General features: G+C 39.2%; 1 protein-coding gene across 1 annotated transcript; it reads right to left on the bottom strand.

Moving 5' to 3' along the window:
* Nucleotides 1-22789, bottom strand: LOC147323215 (transient receptor potential cation channel subfamily M member 4-like). The gene is made up of 28 exons (XM_086303441.1): nt 22557-22789; nt 21517-21578; nt 21256-21433; nt 20569-20749; nt 18888-19057; nt 17935-18112; nt 17649-17713; nt 17319-17558; nt 14238-14340; nt 14024-14145; nt 13218-13514; nt 12995-13096; nt 12765-12893; nt 11708-11837; nt 9269-9414; nt 6648-6760; nt 6445-6561; nt 6279-6319; nt 5906-6138; nt 5274-5389; nt 4857-4989; nt 4496-4670; nt 4166-4331; nt 3894-4075; nt 3413-3545; nt 3252-3324; nt 2328-2478; nt 1-2212 (listed from the first exon to the last, which is right to left on the bottom strand). The coding sequence occupies exons 1-27, from the start codon at nt 22650-22652 to the stop codon at nt 2365-2367; spliced, it is 3795 nt and encodes a 1264-aa protein (XP_086159567.1). The 5' UTR covers nt 22653-22789; the 3' UTR covers nt 1-2212; nt 2328-2364.
* Nucleotides 22790-27200: the final 4411 nt, after the last annotated feature.

The following is a 27200-nucleotide window of genomic DNA, read 5'->3' as shown; positions in this document are numbered from 1 at the left end:
AAAGCTTTATTTAAAAAAAAAAACAATAATGCAGACACAAAAAGTATTATCATGCTGACATTGCACAGAGAAATGCTTTCCTTTTAGGGTTGCCAACCGTCCCTTAAAATACGGAATCGTCCCGTATTTCGAAACAAAAGTACACGTCCCGTATTGAGCTAATAAGGGACGCACTTTGTCCCGTAATACAGTGAGAATCAAAAGTAGTCTATAAATGTTTATGGAATTAACACTTTGTTTGAAAACATAATTCCCAGCCCCTCTCCTGCTTTGTGACCAATGAGCTGACAGCACACTTATGACAATTCGAGTATGACAATTCAGATTAACGCTCATCTCATTGGTCGAGGAAAGGTCGCTTGCGGAGAAAATACCGGAAGACAACAGATGACCACAACAAGAAGCATGGTCAACAGGGAAACAAACGCTGACTCTGCGGTGCAAGTCTCGGATGACAGTACACCTAAAGCTGGGCAGACACTGTGCGATTTTTTCAGTCACGTTATTCAGCTCCTGCTCAAACTGCACGATTGACTCACAGGGGTTAGACGTTCATAGGTCACGATGCAGGGTCTCACACTATACGGCCCGATGCTCTGATGCGACCTGAGTGCTCACACTGTGCCTCCATAAAATGAAGGTTATAACAGAAAATCTGTCGCTCGCTCTCTCTGTCTTTCACTCACACAGACACACACACCACTACCATCAACCTTGCTAAATTGCTAATGAAAAACATTGATCAGGCAGCTGTGATTGAGCAGCAGTGTAAATCCAACTATTTTCACGGTTGTTGTGGTCGTGATAATTTTGTGATGCCACATCGAAAAGGCTCGGATGAGCTTTCCAAAGTTCTACAAGTTGTGCCTCCATCGCTTGTGTCCAGATCACACGCTGCACAGCCGTGCTGCGCCGTCTTTTTCACCAACGTTTACGTTTGCGCGTGAGCAGTGTGAGCGCCTGTGGTGACACCCTCACGAGCGATTGATGATCGGGAGTTGGTCGTGAGGTGTTAATCACTTCTCGTTACCCCACGTATACTACACGACGCACGATGAAGGCCAAAATCGGTCCGATCACTCAAAAATCGGCTCAAAATGGGCCAAAAATCGCACAGTGTGAGCCCAGCATTAGAGCAGCAATGTTTGTTCCCCTCAGAGAAAGGGAAGAATGGGAAAAGGAAAACACCTGGCTGGAAAACGTTAATATGGGCATGTGCAGTGAATATCAGCGCTATGTGGCCAGAAGTGTGATAATATGATTTATTTTGTGTAATAAACAACTGCAAGGATAGATGATTACAACAAATTGATGACTAATACATAAAAGTAATACATAGATGAATAATGATGATGAGTTAAGATGCGTAATCATGGGAACAAGCGGGTTTACAAACAGGAGCAGCTGATTAGCATTAGAAAAGCTGAAATAATACCTCAACTGAAGCCAATTGTACTAAATGCACTAAATGTGCACTGTTACAAGAATATTTTTCTTTCTATTGTTTTCTATTATTTTAAGTTAAGCAGGACAGAGTGCTTTTAAAGAAAGATTTACTTATATTCTCAAAAGTTAAGCATGACAGGCTTCTGTTTAAGAAAGAGACCTGTTTTACTGTGTTAATGTTGTCATTTTGAGCTAAAAATAAATGGCTAAATGATCATTTGTTTCACATGTGTTCATATCACAAAGAATATGCATCTACTTAAATCAACTTCAAGTCAAATGGTTAAAAAAATAATTTCACACACAAAAAAAGAGCTAGAAAATTCACCACACTGGGAAGGGTGAAGACAACTGGGTCGCCCGGCCCTGGCCACGAGGTGTCCCTTATTTATTTTTCAGGGAGTTGGCAACCCTATTTCCTTTGTACATATGACAATAAATGCTTTGAATTTTAAATCATAATGTAATTCTTAATAGACATTATTACAGATTATGTAAGAATATGTTGATTTTAAATTCCAGATGTGTCTTTAAAACAAAAGTAATGATGGTCATGTCATTTCCCAACTCAAATTACACACACACACGATAAATTTCTTTTTCATTTCAGTGCTTATCAGTGAGGATCATGGTGGCGGACTGAACAGAAGTTGTCAAAAGGGAGCGTGCGCGATTCTTGTTTCTTTTCCTGATCTTGAATGAAGGCGTTATCCTTGATATAAAGTGTTACTGAATCAAGCTGAGCTGGAAGAGGAGGGTAGCACATCTGTATAAAACAACAGGTAGAATAAAAGAAGTGAGAGGGACAAATTTTAGCAAAAAATATACATTTTAAAATAAGGTCAAAGTAACTGAGTTTTGTACGAGAAAACAATATTTGCCTTTTAGTATGCAGGTTGTTTTGTAAGCATACTAATTTCACAAGTTCTGTGAAGTACCACGTAATGCAGGTGGGGGTCGAGGAGGTTTGAATGTGCTTCCTTGTGCTAAAGTATCCACAACCCAGCTGATGGCACTGGAGCAGTACTCGATCTGAAAAGAAGAACAAGAAGGTGTATCTGAGAAAAGAGTCAATGAGTCAAGACAACTTGAGAAAACCTATGAGAATATGTAATGCTTGTTTTTTGAGAAGTTTGTAAAACACTTTAGCTGACACACATGGAAAACTATTGCCTTTGTTCTTTGACAACAATTGTACTTTTTCCTTTTCTCAGTGAAAACTCACTCCACCATGCCTTCCTTTCGGCCTGTTATTTGGCAGATCTCACCTGTAGGCATTGGAGAAGCTGTTGTGACCTGTTTCCAAACATGAAAGTGGCAAAACCTGGTCCCTGTGTGCCACTGGCAGTCAGTGTTTAGTTCCTAAATGGCTCTCCTCTCAAACATCATTGTTTTTGTTTTCTGCACTAAATGATATAATACACCATTTCTTTGTGTCTGCATTTATTTTTACAACTGATTGCACTAACTTGATTAGCTTAAGTTCTGCCTTTGCTTCTTTAATGTGACATTCTTCAATCCATAAAAGTACTTAGTACAGAATTACTTACAGTCACCTAAAATAACAACTTCACATAATCCAACCTAAAACTGACTTTTGGCTGTACAGTAGGTATTTTCCTACTTTCCTATTTTATTTTTAAACACCTCTTAATGTATTATGCCAACTGCCACCTGCTATGAAGTGCTTTAACCTTTATATAGAATAGTTTAACTCTGCAGACATGCTCTTTCACAGCAGCTCCACATATGTATCACGAATGACTCAAATGGTACAAAATGATAAGTTGGAGCTACGGTTTTACCTGATTCTCCAGAGACCGTAGCCTGTGTTCAAAGTCTCTGCTTTCACTCAGATGTTTAAGCACACCATCTACCCTATATAAACAAAGATACATTTACTTCAGAATGATGGAGTCACACAGTAATAAATAATGCTGCTACAGTGGAGGATGAAGGTGCTCACTTGGCAGACATCCGTTTGAGCCTTTCTGAGTCGCTGCTTTTCTGGATCTTGATTCGAGCAGTCAGGAAGTCTTCCTTCTGAATCGTTTCCCACATTGATAATCGGTTCGCTGCCTTTTCTTCCAAGTCTAACACTGATAGTACAGACCAAGGGTTGAAATGATTACCTTTCAACTCATTTTTCATGCTTTCGTCACTGCTAAACTGAGTTCAGTGAGCAAGTAATCAAAGAACCTATTATTGTAACCTGGCACTGCCATTTTTAGTGAGCAACTGAGTGATAACAAGGCAGGCACTGTTTAAGAAAAAATCACACATAGCAAAATGTGCTGAATAAAATTTAGAAGATATCAAATTCAATCAGCTGTGGCTTTCTGACTCATTACTCATTAAACCTTTTACTTTAAAGTAATTAAGCAATAAATGTATTAAATGAATAACTTGATTTAATAGGAACCAAGTCTCCTGACTCCAATACTGACCAAAGTGGTGGATCTTTACAGAGGGCACTTTGCGAATAACTCTCCTAATAAAGATGTTGATGTGTGAGAGGATAATGAAAGGAGGAGCCAAAGAAGGACGGGAGTGGTACTCAGCAATCAGGTTGTAACGCTGGAACTTCCAGTAGGTGTCACTGTGTTCCTGCACTTTAGAGAAAGTGTAGCTGTGTGGATACAAGCAGATCAGAGCCACTGAGTCAAACCATTCAGTATGTGAACGCACCTTCAGATATAATAAAAGACTTGTTCTTTACCTAAACATGGCAATAAGCAGGTTGATGAGCAGGATGTTGGTGACCAGGAGATATACAACTAGCAGAATCACTACCAGCCAGTTACTCTCATGATTTCTACACGGCTCTTCACCGCTCTCAATCAAAGTCACATTGTGTGTACAAGTGATATCCCAGTCCTTGCCCACTGTCATAAATTGGAAAAATAAGAAATGGTTAAAATTACAATAACACTCAATTTCAAATTGCTGTGATGAAAGTAGGTTCCAGGAAACTGCAGCATTTTAAAACAGATTTCAGCTTATAACACAGATTTTCTTATTTTTATGCCAGTTGCACAAACACTTGTACCATCCATCTCTTCCACAGGGATCTGTCCAAAGATGTGCAAGTATGGCCGGTAGAAAACTCTCCGAAAAATGCGATTCAGGTTTGGATCATAGTTGTAGATCAGAGCCTGATTGGCAACTCCATACGCCATGACCCACACACCCAGGAAGAAGAGGAAGAAGAAGACATCCTTCATCTAAACAAGAGGAAATTGTGATCTTGTTTGCTTCATTATTTATTTATTCATATATATATATATATATATATATATATATATATATATATATATATATATACACACACACACACACGCGCACACATACATATATAAACATATTAAGTTTACAATTGGTATATTGCCAACTGATGGTAACTTTCTCACCATCTTTCCTACAATGATGATTTTTGGTCCCAGCTGCTTGTGAATGGCAAAAATGTGAATGAGGCGAAGTGTGAAGACCATGTAGTCCAAACACAGGACATCCCGTCCAAATTCATGTGACCAGTGGAACATCCTGAAACACAAGCACAGTAAAGCTGAATCAATGAGGTAGCAGCACCGCCAGGCCACAAACCTGTATATTAATCTGTAAAATTTGGTTTTTAAAGAAGAAACATTTTTATATTTAAGGGACTAAATGACCAGGGGTTAAGGAAATTATTTATGCCACACTACATCCATAAACACAAACCAAGCACAAGTCTTTTACAATTTTGCAATGAAAACACCTCATTCAAAAATATTATTGTTGAAAATGTTTTTCAATAATCTGTCTTTTTTTGTATTTCTTGTCCATACCTGCAGATTAGTCCTATAATGAACAGGCTGATGGCGGTGAGGTCACATTTATTCCACAGATCCTTAATGTAGAGTCTGAACCTTTGACGCCAAGTCATCGTCCCCACAAAAATTGACTAGAAGAAGAACACAAAAATTACAACAAACTAAACTATAAGCTGGTGGCATATATCCAAATACTGAAAATTACTCTCCATGTGCTGTTCAAAGAAAGGTGTATTTAATGTGGTAAGCAAAGAAGGAACATAATAAGGAAGGAAGAGATTCAACCAAAATGATTGACTGTTCATAATATGTACTATTATAAAGACTGGGTAAAAATTCAACAAGAATAAGATTTTTATTTATGTAATTATATTTAATCTTCACTATATTTCTTAAGTTATTTGAATACAGTAACAAATATTAAAATGTATTAATCTATTTTAATGTCCATTCTGAATTTAATGCTTGTGACACAGCTGCATATTAACCACTGTATTGCAATACGAATCTTCAGTTATATCGTCCTTCTTCTATGTGCAATTTAATAAAAAGTTCAGTTACTGGGTTCACTTTTTCCCTTTATATTTCTACAGCTACCAAACCTTTCTGGGAAATAAAGTTCTAGTAAGACGTGTCTCTTCACTCACCTGTCTGATCTCCTCACAAACGATGGTGAATACCCAGAAGTACAACACACACTCAGCAACACCTGGACCTGAGGGTGGTGGGGGATCAAAATCCACCAACAGCACGTAGGCGAAAAGCAAAAGAAACAGGAAGTACATCAGGACGTTGCCCAGAAAAGAGGTGACCGGTGCAAACCAGAACTGACGCCAGCGTGACACTATGAATGGACGCTGTGGTGGTCGGTAAGGTACACCTGTATCAAAGATTATAAATGCAGATAGCAGGTGACTTAAATGACAGCATGTGGTGACAAGAATAATTTCTGATGTCAGACTTTCTTCTTGTAGTGAGTGACAACACTTATTCAAAGATGACTCTTTAAACAGCACTCACCTTTAATGGTACCACTCCTGTGATCTTTTGAGTCAAGGTCACTGGTGTAAGAACGAAAATAAAATTGATTTAATTGTTAGACTTTAGCTAATGCAAATCAATAAAATAAAAATAACAAACTGATGTTCTACAGATTAACACTGAAGAGTGCAAGTAGAAATATTACAGGTGCTTGATGTCATCCAAAGAGAAGACGGTGGTCCCATAGAGACTGTTAGTGTCCTGGTCTGGCCCATCATCGTTAGGAATTCCTTCCTCCTCTTCCAACTGATTATCTTGTTTTCTATGAGGTAAAATATGTAGCAAATGTTTAAAAAAGTATCAAAATACATTTACAAACCTTTAATCTGAAAAGAATAAGCCTTTAACCTGAAGGAGATCAGATTGGTGTAGCAGAGGATGGGGCAGAAGAAAGTGAGCAGGAGCCTCCAAACCTCTGTGTTCCTCTTCATATCACCCCACCAGATATGGGAGAGCAGAGACTGGAAGAAGACAGAAAATGAGTCCTTATCAATCAACAGCAGCTCACTGGCGCAACATGAAGGTAGGATGTGTTATTTCTGAAGAATCCTACCATTTTTACTTTGTATTAATTTTTTTTGTAATTTAAATTATTGTACTGTACATGAAAGGGATTGTGCATTACATAGTCTTATTTATAGGTAGTGTATATGTATTGATTGAACTGTATAATCAAAGCAGCTATATACTGAACTGACCTCACAGCCCATTGTTCATTCAGTGGGCTGGTTTCCATTATTCCCCAAAAGTTGATTCTGTTCATCTGGACGTAGTGTTTTCAGTGGGAGAAACGTTTCCTCACTCATCCAAGTGACTTCTTCAGTCTCAGCTGACTGCAGGTTTCCCCAATCTTATAAACAGTACATTTGCATAATGACTGAAACCAGCCCATTCAGTTCCTTGATCATTAATATGCAAATTCTCATGACCATTGATCAACAACCACTGACCAAAACCCACTGATCAAAGCTCATTGATCAAAGGCCACTGATCAATGGCCATGAGTAGCATTCACAGAAAGTGGGTGAATGGCTGCAATCACAGCATTGTATGATGGCGAAAGATGTACCCTTAGCTGCTCAACTGTTCCGATACTCCTGACACATATGGGATCACTACAGGTTTTCGCTTAGTCAGCGGTTGTCCTTCTCCCCTGAATCGGCTGAAGCTTTCTTTAGGTGCTTTCCCAGCTCTGACAAAAGTCCAGCTGGAATAACCACATTTACTCAGGGCCTTCTTGATGTGATGTTCTTCTGCCTCTCTGGCCGCTGTGTCAGTGGGGATGGTGTTCGCTCTGTGTTGTAGTGTCCTAATGACACCCAGTTTATGCTCCAGTGGATGATGAGAGTCAAAGCTTAAATACCGATCTGTATGCGCAGGTTTATGGTACACATCAGCTTTTAGATGTCCCCCATTACTGATGGAAATCTCACATTCTAAGAAGGCTAACCTGCCACTTTTCATATCCTCCCTGGTGAATTTGATGTGTTGGTCCACCGAGTTAATGTGATCTGTGAATTGTGGTACTTCCTGAGATCTGATTTTCACCCAGGTGTCATCCACATATCTGAATCAATGACTTGGTGGCATTCCAGGGTAGGATTAAGACACAGTTCCAAAAGCAAACACACTTGGTCGATGCTGAGAGTGGTCCTGTTGCTCAAGTTGGGGTCATCCTGCAATCTCTTATGAACTACCTCCAACACTTGACTGGAACACAAGTGAAAAGAGACGTAAAATCGTTCTAGACCATTGTTTCATCTGCCTCCATAATGACATCTCTCACCTTTTCAACAAAATCCAAAGTGTTCTGGATGTGGTGTTCAGAGCTGCCTACCAGCGGGTTGAGGATCGAAGCCAGAAACTTAGAGATGTTATAGGTGGCCAAGTTGATCATACAGACAATCGGCCTTAAAGGTGCACCCTGTTTATGTATCTTTGGTAAACCATACAGACTTGGTGCAGAGTCCCCTGGGTACAGCCTGTGGTATGAGGTCCGGTCAATAGAATTGTCTTGTTCTAACAGCTTCAGGCAATCTATCCCCCTCTTCCTGTAACCACTTCCTGGGTCTCATTTCAGGGGCTTATAAGTATTTTCATCACTGAGCAGTGACAAACTTCTCTCATGATAGTCTTTCTGGTTTAGCAATACTGTGCTCCTACCCTTGTCTGCTGGAAGGATGAGACTGTTGTTGTCTTTACTAAGTGATGCGAGTGCCTTCCTCGTCTCCAAGCTGATGTTGGATGCTGGGGGCTTTGCATTGCTGAGACAGGCTGAAAACTTTCGTCCGTAGTTGCTCTGCTTCCACGTCTGCAATGTTGTTATTTCATATTGCTGTTTCTGTGGCTGTGATAACTTCAGTTATTGTTCAGATGTCTTGTTTATAAGGTTTGAGAAACCTGCAGTCAGCTGAGACTGAGGAAGTCACTTGGATGAGCGACAAAACGTTCCTCCCACTGAAAACGCTACGTCCAGATGAACAGAATCAGGTGTTCACGATTTCCTTACCTGGATGTGCACACGGGTACTTACAGACACACACCATTTGGGCTGCTGCTGCCTCTAAAAATATCTTACATTATCAATACTGTGTGCTGTTCAGTAACTTTGTCATTGTTATTTATGCATATGTTGGTTGTTGCTGTGGTTTCTCTGCTGTTTGGTTTTTTGTTGGTGCTTTTGTTTGTTTGTTTGCTTCTCCCCAAGTTCAATTTCTTTCTTTCTTTTCTTGTCCGGTCTTGTCCGTTATGTTTGTAGTAATCCAAAATAAAGAATATACTAATTAAGCTCTAATAAAATATTACTATCAAGTGGGCAATTACAGCAAATGCTGGAATACTGTACTTGTGAAGTTTTATTTGGCAATTTTTGGCCTTCAGTGAACAATTCTGATTCTGCAATTCAGCTAAACTGCCATACAGGACAGGGGAAAAAAACATGAAAGAAAGAGGTTAAAAATCGAACACACCTGTACGCCATCATTACTGAAGAAAAGCCGAGCGTCAGCACTCACACCCATCTGAAGACAAGTGCTGCCACCCCAGACAGGAGACTTCCTAATTAGCAGGGTGAAGGATCGGCGTTCATCACTCCGATAGCAAGAGCTGAAAATATCTGAGGTAAAGTGGACACAAGACATGGCATTCAATTTTATTTATATAGTGCCAGTTTACAAGAATAGTCATGTAAAGGTGCTTTATGTCGTATAGTAAAGACCCTATATTAACACAAAGAAAACCCCAACTTGTAACTCCCTATGAGCAAGTACTCTGAAATCTTTAAGAAATGATGGGGCCAATTTTTTAAAGCTCTTGTATGTAAGTAGAAGGATTTAATTCTGGGTTTAACAGGGAGCCAATGAAGAGAACCTATGAGAGACATATGCACTCTTTTAGTATTCCTTTTCAGTACCCTCATTGCAGCATTTTGAATAAACTGAAGGGTTTTTATGGAGCTTTTAGGACAACCTGATAATAATTACAATAGTCCAACACAGAAGGAAATCAACCAATCAGTCAATCAATTTATTTATAGGCACTTTTAAAAAGCAACACAGGTTGACCAAAGTAAACCAAACACAGAAAGAACTAAACAAAAATCAGTCACAATTATAAGCTAGGGAGTAAATATACGTTTTCAAATGTCCTAACTTGAAGAGGCAGACTGTTCCAAAGGTTAGGAACACAAATCGCAAAGGCCCAGTCTCCTCTGTGTTTTAGCCTGCTTCTGCTATCAGCTGACTTTAGATTTCTGTTTGGAGTATTTTTAGTTAAAAGATCAGAGAGGTGCGAGGGAGCTAATCCATTTAGAGACTTAAAAACAACAAATAAAATCTTCAATTCATGAACATACTGGAAGCCAGTGTAAATGAGCCCAAGACTAGGAGAAATATGGTCACCTTTACATGTGCCTGTCAAGAGTAGAGAGTTGTAGTGAACAAGCTGAAGATGAGAGAGTAGAGCCTGGCTAATGCCAAAATAAAGACTGAGACTGTAGACAAGCCTGGATAAAATAAATGCGTTAATCACTCATGCATATTTGTTCAATACAAACATGCAATTAAAATTATATGCTGGTAAAAAATGTGCAATACATGCACAGTTGCCATTAGAAAAGCCAAAGCTGATCACTTTGTTATAGAGACTTCAAACAATCTCTAAAACCTCTTTACATTTATGAAAACAATGGCACAGCGCTTCCCCCATGCCCTTATAAACACTTGCATCATATTTATGAGAAGGCTGACATGCTTGGTTGTTTTAATGAACATTTTGTAATATCGGGCACACTGCTGAAGAAAGTAAATATTTCTTATGAGCATTCCTCAGCTGCATTCTCTGATAATTCTGTGGCCAGCCACTCCTTTACTTTAAGCATGGTGACAGCATCAGATGTGCTCAAAGACTTTAAACTTTTGGATACTAGAAAATCAGCAGGTCCAAACAATTTGGAGCCTTAATTTTTGAAGTTAGCTGTTGATTTTATCGCCCCATTAGTTACTTTTCTTGTTAACCTTTTTTGGATACAACTGAAATTCTAAAGGAATTTCTCTTGAGTTCTTGAGTTCTAGCAACCACAGAGACGAGTCCATTGTCAGAGAATATAAGAAGATCATTTATAACCTGCAATAATCCTGTTTCTGTTCAAAGATGATTAATAGAGAAGGGATAATCATATTTAACATCAAAGAATGAATTAATGGTGGGAAATATTTGAACACTCTTGTAGGAATGGGGTCTAATAAATGCTCAGCTGAAGTACAAATATATATCTGCAGTATTCAACATAGATGTACATAATTACATATGTGAAATGGTTATGAACCTTTATATTTTCTCAAATGGTTAAAATTAAATAATTTCAAATTTTATGTATTCATTAAAAATGTAAGGAATATTCAGCTCAAGAGACATGTGACTCTTTCAATCTGGCTACACTGTGGAAAAGAAAGCAGGAGTTGTTTTTATTTTCTTATGTTCATCACTTTATGGAGGGATTTTACAGAACATAAAACACTTTTTCCAGGCTAAATGAAGATCTTCAAAGTGTTTGAGATGCCATTTCCTCTCCAGCTCTCCAAGTTATCTGCTTTAAGCTACATATTTGAGACTTATATTAAAGAGTCAAACACTTCTCTCCCACACCTCTGTGAGAGTCAGGTTTAAGTAGCTGCTCTGTACTCTAGCATTGAAGAAGATGACATTAGAGGAACTATATCCTTAAACTTAGTTACAGCACATTCAGAAAGATATTTACTGTAATGAAATGTTTCGTTACTATTGTGTAAAGTGTTAGATAGGTTTTGCTACAATTGTGTTACATCAGCTGTTAAAAGGAAAATTCAAAGGACACTTCATGAAACTATTATGAAAGTAGATAACAAATATTTTCTCTTCTAATGTCTCACCATGTGCCAGGTTCTCAAACCTCTGGGCCAGCTCTTTCATGGAGAGTTTGGTTTCATTCTCTACCTCAAGTTTGGACAGTTCTCTGAGTATTTCACTGCCACCAAGAGCACTCAGGACTGCCTCACCTGCCTGGAAAGTAAAGCAAAGACACAGGTACAAAAAGTAAATTCATTGTATCTAATACTGTCTGCATTATTATCTCAGTTCGTTCTGTTGAAGTAGTCTAACTGGTACAGCACACACAGACAATCATTAACACATTTACCTGTTGCATGAAGTCTAAGTTGCAATTTACTTAAAGGGACTATATATATGCATTTTAGATTTATAGTTCTACTGCGATTTTTCACAAGATCTACTGCAAGCTAGAGTAGAACCTGCAGCATCTCGTGTACTAGTTCATGCCCAACTACGTAACATTTACAGAGGCTGCAGGCTTAAAAAAAGGATTATCATCACTAGCTGCTGACTCTGATCACAAAGTTGCAGTGTGTAAGAAAACATCTACTCAACAGTTGCTGCCATATTAATTTAAAAACTAAATGCTTAAATCTAGTGAGTTCAGAATTGAATTTGATTATTTTATAGTAATTATTTGCTTTTAGATTAAGATTTAACATTGTGATATGTCATATGTTATCATATGATTTACATTTAATTTAATCAATGCTTAGATCATAAAATAATCATTAACAACACATTGTAATTAACGACACACATGTAACAAATAGCACTAGCTGCATCTCATTCTCACAAATGTCCAATATCGCTTAACTTCACCTAAAAACTACGGTTTCACTCAAATAACAAATTCAAATAATCTATTTATCCATTCATACACCAAGGACTCTGTCAGACATACTGTAAATCTGTATAAGATGATTTTTCAATTCCTTTTTTTCTTCTGTTAACTATGAAGTGATCGCCTCATAACCCTTTAGAAAAGCACAATTCCAGAACTATTAACACTGGAGACACCAGTTGTATCTTGACTGTGGCTTTTAAACCAGCTGAACACAAGTAGAACATTTTTTAAATTTGTCGCAGAGCTTTTACCATCTCCCAGAAGAAAATGGCCATCTCACTGCGGTTTTGCAATACCGCCCAGAGGAAAAGCGAAGCCCAGGGATCGGGGCAGGGCAGGTCCTGATACTTGCAATGTCCACGCAGAACCTTACTGGCACGCTTTGATGAATGAAGAAATAATACTTATTACCAGGTCAACCATGAAAAAGAGATCCTATAACCACAAGAACAGTGTGTTTATTCTGAAAGGTTCAGAGTACCCTCAGAGCTGTCCCTTTGGATGAAGTGGACTCTAATCTCAAAGTGTGATAGTAGAAAGGCTGGCAGACATCACCCATTAACAGCTTCAGGACCCTTGACACCTGAGGAAACCGTGGGTGGGACAATAAGCACAACAGTATCAGATGTTCTTCACATTCTTTATTAATCTATTTAAGCATAATTAATGAAAAAGGACAGAATCTCTTTGATTCCCAAACTTACCTCAAAAAGGGTGACCTCCTTCACTGGTCCATCCTGATTGTTATCTTTCAACAATCTTGTAGACGAATTCTGTTTTTCTGATGGTGAGTGACGCTCCACTATTGCCAGCCGCTCTGCTAGGCACTGTTGTAGTAGCTGATAGAGCAAGGTCCCATCTGGCACAGAGCGATAAAGGGTTTCCAGCCTGCCATAAGTTAGGTACTCCAGGATATTCAAGCCATTCTCAGTGAAAAGCCGAACAAACTGGGGCTTGTCATTGATCAGCGCATCTGTCATTGAGTCCTCCAAATCTTCGTACTGTTTAATTGGAGGAAGAAGATCATATTTAAGACAGGTCAACATTTTTTATAATAATAATAATAATGGATTGGATTTATATAGCGCTTTTCAAGGCACCCAAAGCGCTTTACAATACCACTATTCATTCACTCTCACATTCATACACTGGTGGAGGCAGCTACAGTTGTAGCCACAGCTGCCCTGGGGCAGACTGACAGAAGCGAGGCTGCCATATCGCGCCATCGGCCCCTCTGGCCATCACCAGTAGGCAAGTAGGGTAAAGTGTCTTGCCCAAGGACACAACGACCAGGACAGAGAGCCCAGGGATCGAACCAGCGACCTTCCGGTTACAGATGCGATTCCCAACCCCCTGAGCCACGGTTGCCCAATATTGCCAAATATTCCTCCATAAATCAGATTTGACAAATAAATCAGTGATTTATTTGTCAAAAGTGTTACAATAGACTGTATAGTGTGATGTTTTGTATGAATTCTTCTTTCAATGTGATGTCTTTTTCCCTCCTCACCTTCCACTGGATGTCTCCATTGAAGAGTTCAGTCTTGGCAATGTCAACCCTGTTCCACGTTACTGCTAGTTTCAGCTCATCAGTATAAGGGTTGGCATCAGCTGATAAATGTTGCTTACTTGCTGAAAAACATAAAGACAACACAAAAATCAAAATAAGGACTAAAAGTGCATGTTGCTGCTATGTTGTAAAATTACTATCTACTTATACATACCTCCCACGAGTGTTTTAAGCAGGACTGTGTCAAAGTCATTTGGACTCTCGTGCTCTCCTTGGTAGACTGTAATCAAATGTCTGTTCTGGTAAATGTTCAAAGCCTGGAGACAGAAGATAGGAAAAGGGAACAGGAATGACAGAGACATGATCACAAATTTTTTTTTTTTTTTAGAAAAAGATTAAATTGCACAGCCTGTGTGTTCTGATTAGGCAGGATAAATTCCTAGTATGACAGATAAGCTAATCAACACACACTCTAATACTATCATACTCTGAATTTAGTTTAAAAACAAGCTCAAAGCTTGCCAAATCTGAGTTTCCTGTTTGAGTTTAGTGTGCACGTGAGCAGGGAAACAATATTGTCAGCTGTTCACGTACATGAAACTCAGATTTCAGTCTCAGAGTTTATTGCTAAAATCAGAGAAAGAATACTTAACTAAAGGCGGCACTTTTATTGCCTGGAGAAACAAACTAAAAACAAAACAAATGTATACTAAAGAAACCAACAAAACATGAACTAGAACTAAGAAACTCCTGGTCATTAGTGGCTTGACCTGAGGACATGGAACTACACACGACCCACAGCAACGTAGAGGTTGCGACAACAAACAGGGGAAGACTTAAATACACAGGCAGGGTAATGAGAGGCTGGGGAACAGGTAAAAACACAGGTGGGACTAACCAGACAAAACAAGACAAAGGGAAGCAAAACTGAACACACTAACACTGTCAAAGTGAAATATGATGTATGATGTATGGCAGCCTTGACACTGAGACATGACTGACGGGATATGAAACGTGGAACACAGGGAGGACACCGTGACTGAAACTAGAAGCTAAAAGCAACAAACATAACATGAACAGAAAATAACAATAATCAAGGAGTACAAATCAAACACAAAACCAAGTGCCGTGATAGGAACAGGGTGTTGACACCTGATAGGTCAACAACGTGCCACACAGCTAATGTTGACTCATCTCAGCTAAGGCAAATTTTTACAGCTTTATTTTATTACTCACATTTTCCCCTCTGAGTGTGAAGGAAAGGTAGAACCAGAAAATTCAACTTAAAGAAACATTTAAAAAGCAAATTAATAATAATCAATGTCCTCCACCTGTCCAGTTTCCTGAAATTTTATTAAGGGCACACTGCACACCATGCTAAGAAATGACTGTGACTGAGTGTCCACCATGTTTTATTAGTCACTAACATTCTCCGTTTGGCCAAAGGGTGGGGAAGAGTGGCGCAGGTTTCTGGGCTTCAGTCCAAAGCAATTTCTGTTGTCTTAACTAGACAAAGGATCTAATGGCTCCGGGGCAGAGGCTCACAAGAGGTCGACCGAGTATCTTAAAGTCTGCGCCCCCCCTCTGCATAACACAGCAGACAACGCATCATTTTCCTGTTCACCCCCATCAGTTTGTTCTTCTCCTTATGTGCTATTACAAGCTGCTCTGTAGGCCCTGAAAGTCAAGGCTGACCTGACCTTTCTATGATTTTTCTATGATTTCTGTGACTAACAATTCATGTACAGTCATCAAAACTCTACAGGTATCACAGATAAGCTTTTGATATCCCACAAGTAAAGTTCACTGAACAGAAAGTTAAATGTTGATTGATGATGGTTGATATGCTTTCAAAATAGTTAGAAGTTTTTCCTTCCAGTAAAGGAGATACAGGTGCAGTAGCCAGAGTACTGCTGGAAGAATTCATCCCACGGTTGGAAACTCCAGACTGAGACTGGCTGCTGATCAGAAATCTTCAGAGACCCAGCAGGAAGCAGGGACCAGTCCATGCACAGTTGACAACCCAGACTAGGGGTTAGGGTTAGGGATTTGGGGATGGGATTTTAATTAAGGGATTCTACTTGACCTGAAACATGCTTTGAGCATCCAAAGAACTTTTACATTTAGAGCTAAATGTGATTGATTGTTTTGTTTTCCACAATGCCATCACTGATGTGGGGATAGTAAATGATCATTGTAAAGGCCTTTGGGATGTTTTAAACTGTTTTAAACAAACTGATTACCTTACAACAGTAAAGATCACAAAGCACTGTATAGAAAGAAAATGCTGATCTATCACTCTGCTGTAAAATTTAGATCAGTAGTGTTTGATGTATGGTGGCTGTGTGGAAACACGTGGCTACGTTGGAGTTTTATCCCAGACTTTGAAAGGTACTAATAACAAAGTTAGATGTTCTGTTGTATCCATTTGTCCACAGGTTCAGTCATATCCACTGTCCCTGATGGCAAACATCTGGACATGGTAAAATAGAACGGCACAAAGGAGTGTGTGCGATGTTTGGTGATGCGTGTGCACCTTCATCCCTAGCAATACCACTGATAATGGTTCTTTTACAGAAACAGTTACTGAACTGGAAACATTGGCGGATGGATTTAATGATCAGATTTGATAAACACGCCTCACACTGAATGGCTTCCTTATCTTAAATCTTTTTTCCTTTGTATAATTACTAATAGTGAAGGTCAATATGACCTGGAGTAGCCTGCTCAACTATGTTATCTGCTGACTGTATGAGGCCAGCATCGGAGAAAGATAGTGGCAGCAACAGCGCGGATGAGAAAAAAACAGTTGCAACTGCAGACTTTATTAAGTCATGTTTCTAAAACACATTGAACACAAATGCATTCATTTATTGTAAACAGTACTTTTTAAGGCTATTAGATTTTGCTTTTGGGCTAGTGCTGATTGATCAGTTGCATTGATAAGCTTGCATATATGATTTGGTTCTATAAAAACAACTTTCACAGCTTGTGAGTGAATTAACTTTTTGTCACTGTGGTGAAACAAATAGCAGCCTGAAGTTTCAACAATTTGTAACAAACTGAGAAAGTAATTTATAAATTACTACACTAAAACATATAATGTGAATAAACTTGGAATTGTGATCCCGACACACTGACAGTAAGATCAAGCTAAACACTTAGATTTAGTTCTGAATATCAGTGCTAAAATACACCACAGTCTAGTCTGTAGTTGATAAATATGCAGAGACAGAAAGTGTTTCCTCCAGCTCATCTGTAGAGTAAATGCAGTGCATCTGTTCTCAGCACTCACCTGCTCAACTAATTTGTCGGTCTGTGCCTCTGAAGGAAAATGCTTCTTAAACCGTTCTGCCACTCTGTCTTTGAGATCCACATTGGGAGCTTTAAGAGCCTCACTGTTGCCTTCACCAGAGGACGGCACAGCTGGAGCTGAAGACCGGTTCTCCAAGATATCACTCAGGAAATCAGCCAAGCCTCCTGAGCCAGCCAGAACCAGCCAGGGGATGCAGCTTTTTAAAGAGAGATCCATTCTCTGACAGACATGACAAAAACCATGAAAGAAACATTCACACAATTTAAATAGTAAGTCACAATTAATGTTGTGATAATGAGCAGACTTTACCTTCAGCATGTCTGTTTCCCCTGATATCAGCAAACAAAGGACAGGGATTTCAATGCTGCCACTTCCTTTAAAAAGATACAACAATTTTTAGCATCTTCCAATCTTGATCAAATGTTTTTGTTAAATTAAGCACAAATAACTCTCAATTAACTTTAGCTAAAAAAAAAATGAGTGGAAAATATCGGGCTGACAACGTGTTATCAGTATTCAGATAAAACTTCGCTTAAGCTCTCTCATAATCCGTAATATAATATTTTACTTTAAAGTTTATGGTACCATCTCTGACCCCATATGCCTGTGCGCTGATGGGAAATGTATTCCTCCAGTCTGGCTCTGAACTCTGTTTCTCCTCCTCTGCGGCCCACACTCCCATCGTCCACCAGCAGAAAGGCCTGGTAGTTGTTGTCCAGGGGGCAGGAGTTCTGCGATGCGTTTGGTGCATTGTACTTTGCAGGAAAGCTCCCCTGCAGAAGCAGAAAACCGGGTATACTAGTGTTTCTTTACTTATATGTGTTTCAATAGAAGATGCAAATACAGTCTTGTCCCAAGACTATGGAAATGAAGCATGGTAAGCATGGATTTACCTTACTTTGAGCACTAAAATCCACACAATCTTAGTCATTTAAAATTGGGACACATAAAAGGCTGTTTGTATTAACTCATTCACTGCCATTGACGTCTATAGACGTCAATTGAAAAACTTACGTTGACTGCCATTGACGTCTATAGACGTCAATTACGTTTTTCAATGGGAGGGGCTAGAATACAACCTCGGGCAGCTTGTCAGTGAATATCAGACTGCTTGAAATGTATTTTTCACAAAAAGCTCGTTTTCTCCCTTTTTTTGGTCAAAACAGGCATTTTTGGTGGAACCCACCTCTCTTCTACAGCTGATTACTAAAGAATGGAAAATGGTAGAAACAAACTTTTTTTTTTTGGATGAAAGAAGAGAGTCTGTTCTTCATTTTGGTAGGTTCAGCGTTTATATGATCATAACACACAGTTTTCTGTGGCTCTTCAAAAATGAGTACAAATGCTCAAAAACCCTGGCAGTGGGGAGTTACCTGATTTGAAAATGGCTGGCAGTGAATGAGTTAATTATAAGCAACTAAAACAAAAAAACACAATTAAAAAGACAAATATAAATCAAATTTTTAAGTGAGCTTTTTGGACAATAAAGGTGAACATGATATATTTTAATGCTTTGAAAAATGTTTAAATGTGTAATGTCTGTACTACCTGAGGTTTGACCAGCTGCTCTCGCTTTTCCACGAGGCCCCACGGAGCAATGCCCAACGCTACCACCTTGTTGAGGGACACTGAAGATGCTGCAGCTGCATGATCTCTCACCGCCTGTCCAACACACCTGCCAACATCTTCGTGCAGGCCTGTAGTTAGGATCCATGCACCTGGGGGAAACAGATAAATGGTAAATGGCCTGGTTCAACCTGTATACTACGTAGATTACTGTGACATGTCACTAAATGTTTCCCCATTTGTGGAAAAAGTTGGAATGCAGTGTAAAATGTAAAAGTGAAAATCACAATTGGTGCAGAAAAATTAAGGCCAGGGTCCAGGGAGTAACATAGTATGCTTTATTAGACCTTATAATCCACTGAGCAATCATTACTGCTTCCATCTTGGTGTCTTGAGTGCTAGGGGAGGAAACTACTTTATTGGGAACATCAGGTAGGCACTATTTGTCTTAAGTGTATTTCATTTTATGCCCACAACATCTCCAACAACAACACCTGACATGCCAGGTGTGTTCCAGGAGGCATAGCGTCTTCTGGCCTCAAGATGGGGTCTGGCCAGAGATAAGCTGTTATTATCTCTGTTGGAAGGAGCAGTTTGTGATCAAGGTCTACCTGCACGTCCAGGGTCAAGGAGGGTTGTGCATACTCTTGCTGATAACGTCACCAGACATTCTCCTGCTCGCACAATGGAAATTATGTTTGGCAGTTCAGACATTGGATGAGTGAGTGCATTGCTGGCAGTTCCAGCCTCCAGGTGTAAAGGCCTGGAGATAGGCTGGTGTAGCAGCTGATAAAGGAGATGCCTCAGAATTGCTGGAGTTTGGAAGAGAGCACACATAGGACCTTCTCTTCCCTACTGATGTTTTGGTTTGTTGAATGGACATCATAGCTGGCTCTGAGTCTGCTTCCTTCCATTTCCCAGATATCCTTCCAGGTGAGCTTACTGTGTTCCAGGTTAGCCTGTTGGAATGTGAGTTTGCTTCTGTGGATCCTTTTACTTTGTATTGGTGTCGGACCTGCTCAATTACCAGCTTTCTTCTCTGGTGTATGAAGCCTTGTGCCACATTGGTCAACTTGTGCCATATCCATGTTTTGATTTTTCCTGTAGAGGTAACTGAAAACTATAGCTCTACACCGAGAAAAGATTTTGCTTGCTGCATGGCCTCTGATGGAGTCCTTTTCCTTCCAGTGGCCAGTTCAGGAGCAGATGCTCAGATTGCTGCATTTAAGCCGTACCCAGGCTCATGTTTAGCTTCGTTTTGATGCACTTGTACTTTTCAGTGAGGCTGGGTAAAATTGAGTACAATTGCTACTTTAATGCACTATCGCAATTTTGTGTGACTGCATTAAGACAACTTGTATATCTTGATGCATGCTCAATTATCCAGGTAAGGAAGCGTTTTCGAAGCTCAAAATGCTACATCCAGATGAACAGAATCTGCTTTTTGGGGCATCTTTTTAAAAATCAGTTTTAAAATCTAGAAACTAAGTTCAGGTAAGGCATGTGTTGAGAGTATTTTAGACATTTTTTATGGCATAAGGACCTGTGTTGAAAATATGATGGCATCTGCTAACCAACAATAAAATATTTCAGCAAACAGCTCACAGAAATTCCAATCATACTGTTAACATCATAGATCAGTTTGTAATGCATAAAGTTTTACCTGTGCTTTGTGACGCTTTCACCAGTCCCTGTCTGAGGACCTCCCGTACCCAGGTCTTTATCTGTGTCCTGCTATTTCCACCCACAACAGAAACAACCAGGTTGGGTAGAGGAAGACCCCAGTGGGTTGTCAATATGTTGTACACCACCGAAGGCTCAGTGCTCCATGACAGGCGCAGGAACTAAGTTTACAGATTTGATGAATTAAAGGAAACAAGCACATGTCAACAATGCCCAAAGACTTGTAAATTAATGAACTGTGATCTAGTATTAAAGCTAAAATGATGCCTCAGTTGTTTGAACCTTTAATTTGTAATTAAAACTTAGAAAATAAAAATGACACTCGAAAGAGTGACCCAAAAGAGCCCAGAATCATTTTTACTGTCTGGCAAACTATAGGAAAGTCGATGTTTAAAAAAAAAAGGGGTGTAAAGTGGCAGTGATACCTGTGTCAACATTGAGTTCTTATGGGTTTTAATCTTGTCACTTTATCTGTACTGACTTTGTTTACTCAGGTGTAGCAGTAGTAGGTTGAAGGTCAGGAAAACTACTGGCTACCAGAGCTCCGGATTTATCTTGATTTTTATTTAACCCACCTTTACAAGAATTTTCCTTTAATAACGTGCTCACATTTTCAAAAACTGTAGAGATAAAGCGTTATGGGACAAAATGAAAAAAAAAAACCCACATAGCTGTGCCTCTTGCTGGCTCCTGCAAACTGCACCTCTCCAAAGGCATCAGTTGGTTGTTCAGAGGAGTGCTCCGCACTTTTCCACTGGTTCACGATGGCTGTGCTGAAATAATCTCCAACAGCCACAGAGGCATGGTCATCTCTCGCAGCCCCGCACTGACACAATGCACCATTACTGAGAGAGGTGGAAGCATAAAACGTCACCAAGAAAACTTAAAATACAGACATGTCACTATCAAAAGGCTGAGGTCACAGTACCTGAAGGAATCTTCTACAAAGGTGCTGCACACTCGTTTCTTGATGATTTTGGGGAAGCAACTCTGAAAGGATTTTTAAATGTTGTTAAATAGTGACGAACGTCTACATATTTCTTAGTTTAACATAGTTTAACAGTGAGTCTGTGTATGCACATATTCTGTAGTAGAACAACACAACCCACAAGCCAAAAAACATGTTTTTCTATTAAGCTTTTGAATTAGCCTTGGTCTTTACATCTACTGATTGCTGTCTTTAACAATCTCAATGTTTTTCTTCCCTTACTTGAACAATTATTTTTCCCAAATATGTGTTGATCATAATTATTTGTAGTGCATATATTTCTTTCTGTGATAAGTAGCATTTTTTCAGTGTTCAGGCTGCAAAAATAGCAGGTGTCAGTGTGGAGACGAGTGTGAGAAATCTTTTTAAACCTTAATACAACTATAGCACAGTTGCTTTGAAAGCTTCATTGTTTCACAAAAGCTTTGCTTTACTCATCGCTAATGTGAACGCATCACCTCAGCAGCTAAATGGAATTGAATGCAGCCATCATCAACGTTATTAGTAAACATGATGAAGTGCTTAACTACATGCTTATGTTTAGGATGCTGTATGTAGACTAGTAGACATAAGTGTGCTTTCCATTTTTTTCTGTTAAGTAACAGTCAGTGAACTGCTATAGAAATGTTGCACTGAACCTGTTTCTACTTATTAAAGCTTGTTTTACGGCCAACCAGTTAGACAAGTTTTGTATCAACAAATTGCGGCTGAAATAGTAGATGTTAGTTCACGGGCACGTTTGCAAAGCTTGTTGTGCGTAGTTTTCCAAGAAGTTTGTGGATGGCTCACATTCACTGTTACTTGGAACTTTATTGTAAGGATTTTTTTCAAGTATAGCTTGCACTTTTTAAAAAAAAATCTTTAAATGTGGGGTTTTTTTGTTGGTTCTTTACTTTGTCTTTTGTTTTGTTTTCTTTTGGCCGACATGCCACCATGATATCGTAACAGCAGCTGAAAGATTTTAGCGAAAGCTGACTTACCTGGCTCTTCTCAGTCTGGCAGATAATGTCTGTGTTGTTATCTCTACCGGCTTCTTCTATTCTCCCTCCTTCTACGTTTGCTCCAGTGTCATTCATGCTTCCCTTTCAGTCGAGCTCAGTGAGAAATGTGTGCAGAAGAACTAAAAGTGACTTTTTCTGACCATACTTCACCTTGTGGCTTACTGCTGAAACCCTATTCCCTGCCACTAACGTCTCTCAGTGTCCACAATAAAAGTAGGTGCAGCCAGCACTAAGGTATGGGTGTGGTTTCACAGAGGCAAACAGTTCCTCTAAAGTCTGAAAACAGGAAAAGCCAGTCAAAACCACAAACTACTCAGACACAGAGTCTGAGCTGGTGTAGTGTTTATTCCAATCCTTCTTCATCACCTTACCTGGTCACTGGCATCTCACGTGAGGAAACTGAACACCCTCAATGACACATTTAGACACCACTGTAGCAGACTGACAGCTCAGCAAACTTAGGTTCTCTAATTGTTATTAGAAACTAAAAATATCACACATTTGCAACAGAGACTGTTAGTTATGCGTCTCTGTGGTGCTCATTCCCACAAGAAGTAAAAGCCAGAGATTTGCCTGCAATAATCATGCAAAGGCAAATATATTTGTTTTTAAAGGCCAATTTCAGTCAGAAAATTATTACTAGAATTATTATTCAGCTGAAAGTTAGCCCAATATGTGCATGGATTCCACTTGCTTAAGCATAACTTCATAAAGACGAAGTTATGCTCTTCTATAAGAGGCTCCTCTGTTCTTCACTTGTTGCCTGTATTAATGGCACCTGTTTGAACTCGTTTGTCCACAATCTCAAACAGTCACACTCCAAACTCCACTATGGCCAAGACTAAAGAACTGTCAAAGGACACCAGAAACAAAATTGTAGACTTGCACCAGTCAGGGAAGAAGAATCTGCAATAAGTAAGCAGCTTGGTGTGAAGAAATCAACTGTGGGAGCAATTATTAGAAAATGAAAGTCATACTGATAATCCCTCTTGATCTAGGGCTCCATGCAGGATCTCATCACATGGGGTCAAAATGATCACAAGAACGATGAGCAAAAAGCCCAGAACCACACGGGGGGAACTAATGAATGACCTGCAGAGAGCTGAGACCAAAGTAGCAAAGGCTACCATCAGTAACACACCACGCCACCAGGGACTCAAATCCTGCAGTGCCAGATGTGTTCCCCTGCCAGTGCATGTCCAGACCCGTCTGAAGTTTGCTAGAGAGCATTTGAATGATCCAGAAGAGGATTGGGAGAATGTCGTATGATCAGATGAAACCAAAATAGAACTTTTTGATAAAAACTCTACTTGTTGTTTTTGGAGGAGAAAGAATGCTGAGTGGCATCCAAAGAACACAATACCTATTGTGATGCATGCGGGTGGAAACGTCATGCTTTGCGGCTGTTTTTCTGCAAAGGGACCAGGACGACTGATCTGTGTAAAGCAAAGAATGAATGGGGCCATGTATCGTGAGATTTTGAGTGAAAACCTCCTCACATCAGCAAGGGCGTTGAAGATGAAACATGGCTGGGTCTTTCAGCATGACAATGATCCCTCCACTAATGAAGGAGTGGCTTCGTAAGAAGCATTTCAAGGTCCTGGAGTGGCCTAGCCAGTTTTCAGATGTTAATCCCATAGAAAATCTTTGGAGGGAGTTGAAAGTCTGTTGCCCAGCGACAGCCCCAAAACATCACTGCTCTTGAGGGGATCTGTACGGAGGAATGGGCCAAAATACCAGAAACAGTGTGTGAAAACTTACAGAAAACGTTTGACCCCTGTCATTGCCAACAAAGGGTATATAACAAAGTATTGAGATGAACTTTTGTTATTGACAAAGTACTTATTTTCCACCATAATTAGCAAATAAATTCTTTAAAAAAATCAAACAATGTGATTTTCTTTTTTCTCATTTTGTCTCTCATATTTGAGGTATACCTATGATGAAAATTACAGGTCTCTAATCTTTCTAAGTGGGAGAACTTGCACAACTAGTGGCTGACTAAACAGGTTTTTGTCCCACTATATATCGCAGGCTTTAAACCTGCAGTACTGAGGATCATTAAAACTACATATAAACACCACACACTTGATCCTATTGTATATCATATTTAAATATTGACACAATTATAAAATAAGTTTGACTCATCTGACTAAACATTTCACTCATCATACAAAGATCTAGAGATATTTGGTTGCCAGTAGATGGAAACTCGGGAATGGCATTGTCATTATGATTTGGCAGCATTTGAGTTTAATTGGCTTTGTCCCAGTATCATTTCTGGGCCACGTTCACATATAGCTACTCATTTATTATACTGTCTGAAAACTTTAAAAGGAAAGCATATCACAGCTGAATTTGTGTGACCGGTGGAACATCCTGAATCATAAACAGTAACACTCATTTAGTGTGGTAACAGCACCACCCGGTGGCAAACCTGTAAATAAAACCTGTGAAATTTGATAGAGGATGAAATGTTTTGAATTTGAGTAATTAAAACCAGACATTAAAAAAAACATTTATGGCACATTATGTCCAAACAAGTGCGTTAAAACACAAGTACATTGTATTAAAGAATGTTATGATTTTGCAATGGCAAAACACCGCCCATTAACTGTTGCACAACCCCTGACACCTGAGGAAACAGTGGGTGGGACAATAAGCACAAGGCTACTGGTTTTTCTTCACATTCTCTCTGGATAAGCAAAACGTATGAGAAAGGACATCAGCGCATCAGTCATTGAGTCCTCCAAATTTTCATACTGTTTGATTGGAGGAAGAAGGTCAGGTTTTAGGATAGGTTAATAATTTAATCAAAACATTCTGTAAATCAGAGTTAAACAATTTTATCTATCAAAAGTGGTTCAATAGACTGCACGTCATTCATTTAATTCACAGTATTTCTTTCAGCGTAACATCTGTGTAACATCATTTTCCCTCCTCACCCTCCAATGGATGTCTCCATTGAAGAGTTCACTCTTGGTAATGTTAACCCTGTTCCACGTTACTGCTAACTTCAGCTGATGCTCACTGCTTACTTGCTGAAAAACACAAACGCGACACCAAAATCAAAATTAGGATAAAAAGTGCATGTTGTAAGATTACAGTCTACTTATATGTACCTCCCACGAGTGTTTTAAATAGCAGGACTGTGTCAAAGTCATTTGGACTCACATGCTCTCCATGGTAGACTGTAATCAAACTTCCATTCTGGTAAATGCTTAAAGTCTGGAGAAAGAAGAAGATGTGAAATGGGAACAGAAATGTTGAACACAGAGTTGCAAGATGACAGACAGAAAGTGATGATAAAAATCTGGAGAAACAGATCAGACACACTTCAGTGATGAATCTTAGATAGTTGCCCAAGACAGCAAGCGACTCTGCAGTTTAAAAAAAAAAAAAAGCTGTTCACTGTAGTTTATGACCATTTTTATAGAGTAATGGCAGAAATAAAGAGATTTACAGAAAAATTGTGCTTTAATGTTCCCACTGTAAGCATTTGTGATCTGATTAAATATCAGCCTTCACTGACAGATGATATCTTCCTGACAGCCACATCAGACAACGTTTTATCAGGGTCTTACTACCTTATTGTTAGTACATGTTGGGACAAAATAAACTGCCTGGAGCTGAGCTGATCCCAGGCCTGATCTGGTTTGAATCCATGATCCTCGTGTTTCGTATCTGTCCTGTCATGCAAGTGGACTCTAAAATAATTTGCTGATATGTTACAGAGATGCCTTCTGGGTCGTCCCACTGAAACTGATTTAGAGGATTTTCAGTGGAAAATATGTTGTGTTTTAGACAAAATTTTCGACACTGTGCTTTTCAAAACATACTTCGATGTCATGTAATGACTGAATGTCAGTCTGTGAACAAATTTTAACATGCATTGTAGTCAAAACAAAGACTGTCTGCAGCTGCACAAAAAAGTCACTTTAAATAAAGTTCTGTAAAAATCAGTTTAGCCTTGATTCACTCAGATAATCAGAAAATCTCAAAGATCTGGGTTTTTCCTCATGTGTGAATGATTACAACATCATAAATGATTATGTGTCTAAAGCTTTATTTAAACAGTGATTCCAAAAATACCATACGGTAAAAGTGTCAGAGGAACTACCTGATTTTCTGACAACTAATTAATGACCACAGTTAGAAAGATCAAGTCTACAGTTCTATAGTCTACTATTTCTGACTTCATTATCATCTCCATCCTTATATATTGTAAGTTTACTCAATTTACAAAATTTGCTCATCTTTGCACTTTGTTATGAATGAGGAATTGATTCAGAGCGTCAGCCACCTGTTTCCCCATGTGCATGTATTATCTCAGTCAGCACACACCAGGTGAACTAGTTCGTCAGTCTGTGGTTTAGAGGGAAAATGCTTCTTAAAATGTTCCTCTACTTTGCCTTTAAGATCCACGCTGGGACCTTCTTCACCGTCGCCCTCCCCAGGAGACTGCACAGGTGGAGCTGGAGACAGGTTGTCCAAGACATCACTCGGGAAATCAGCCAAGCCTCCTGAACCAGCCAGCAGCCGCCATGGAAAAGGCAGTGTTTCGTTTTTAATACATTTGCAAGAATTTCAAGCAAACTTTTTTCACTTTGTAATTATAAAGTA

The sequence above is a fragment of the Aulonocara sp. 'chitande type north' Nkhata Bay genome, linkage group LG8, assembly GCF_057382095.1.
Source record: "Aulonocara sp. 'chitande type north' Nkhata Bay isolate Kocher_YH1m ecotype deep benthic linkage group LG8, A_spYH_male_GT1.1, whole genome shotgun sequence".
In the NCBI taxonomy this organism is placed as follows: domain Eukaryota; kingdom Metazoa; phylum Chordata; class Actinopteri; order Cichliformes; family Cichlidae; genus Aulonocara; species Aulonocara sp. 'chitande type north' Nkhata Bay.
This window is presented reverse-complemented; position numbering and strand designations above follow the sequence as displayed.

Bases quoted from the DNA above. Each gene is read 5' to 3' on its own strand.
- LOC147323215 (XM_086303441.1), bottom strand. From the start codon at position 22,652: ATGAATGACACTGGAGCAAACGTAGAAGGAGGGAGAATAGAAGAAGCC. The intron at 6,139-6,278 runs GTGAGTGCTGTT...TCTTTGATACAG, and splicing joins CAGGAGTGGTACCATTAAAG to GTGTACCTTACCGACCACCA. The intron at 4,990-5,273 runs GTATGGACAAGA...CTTGTGTTTCAG, and splicing joins ATTATAGGACTAATCTGCAG to GATGTTCCACTGGTCACATG.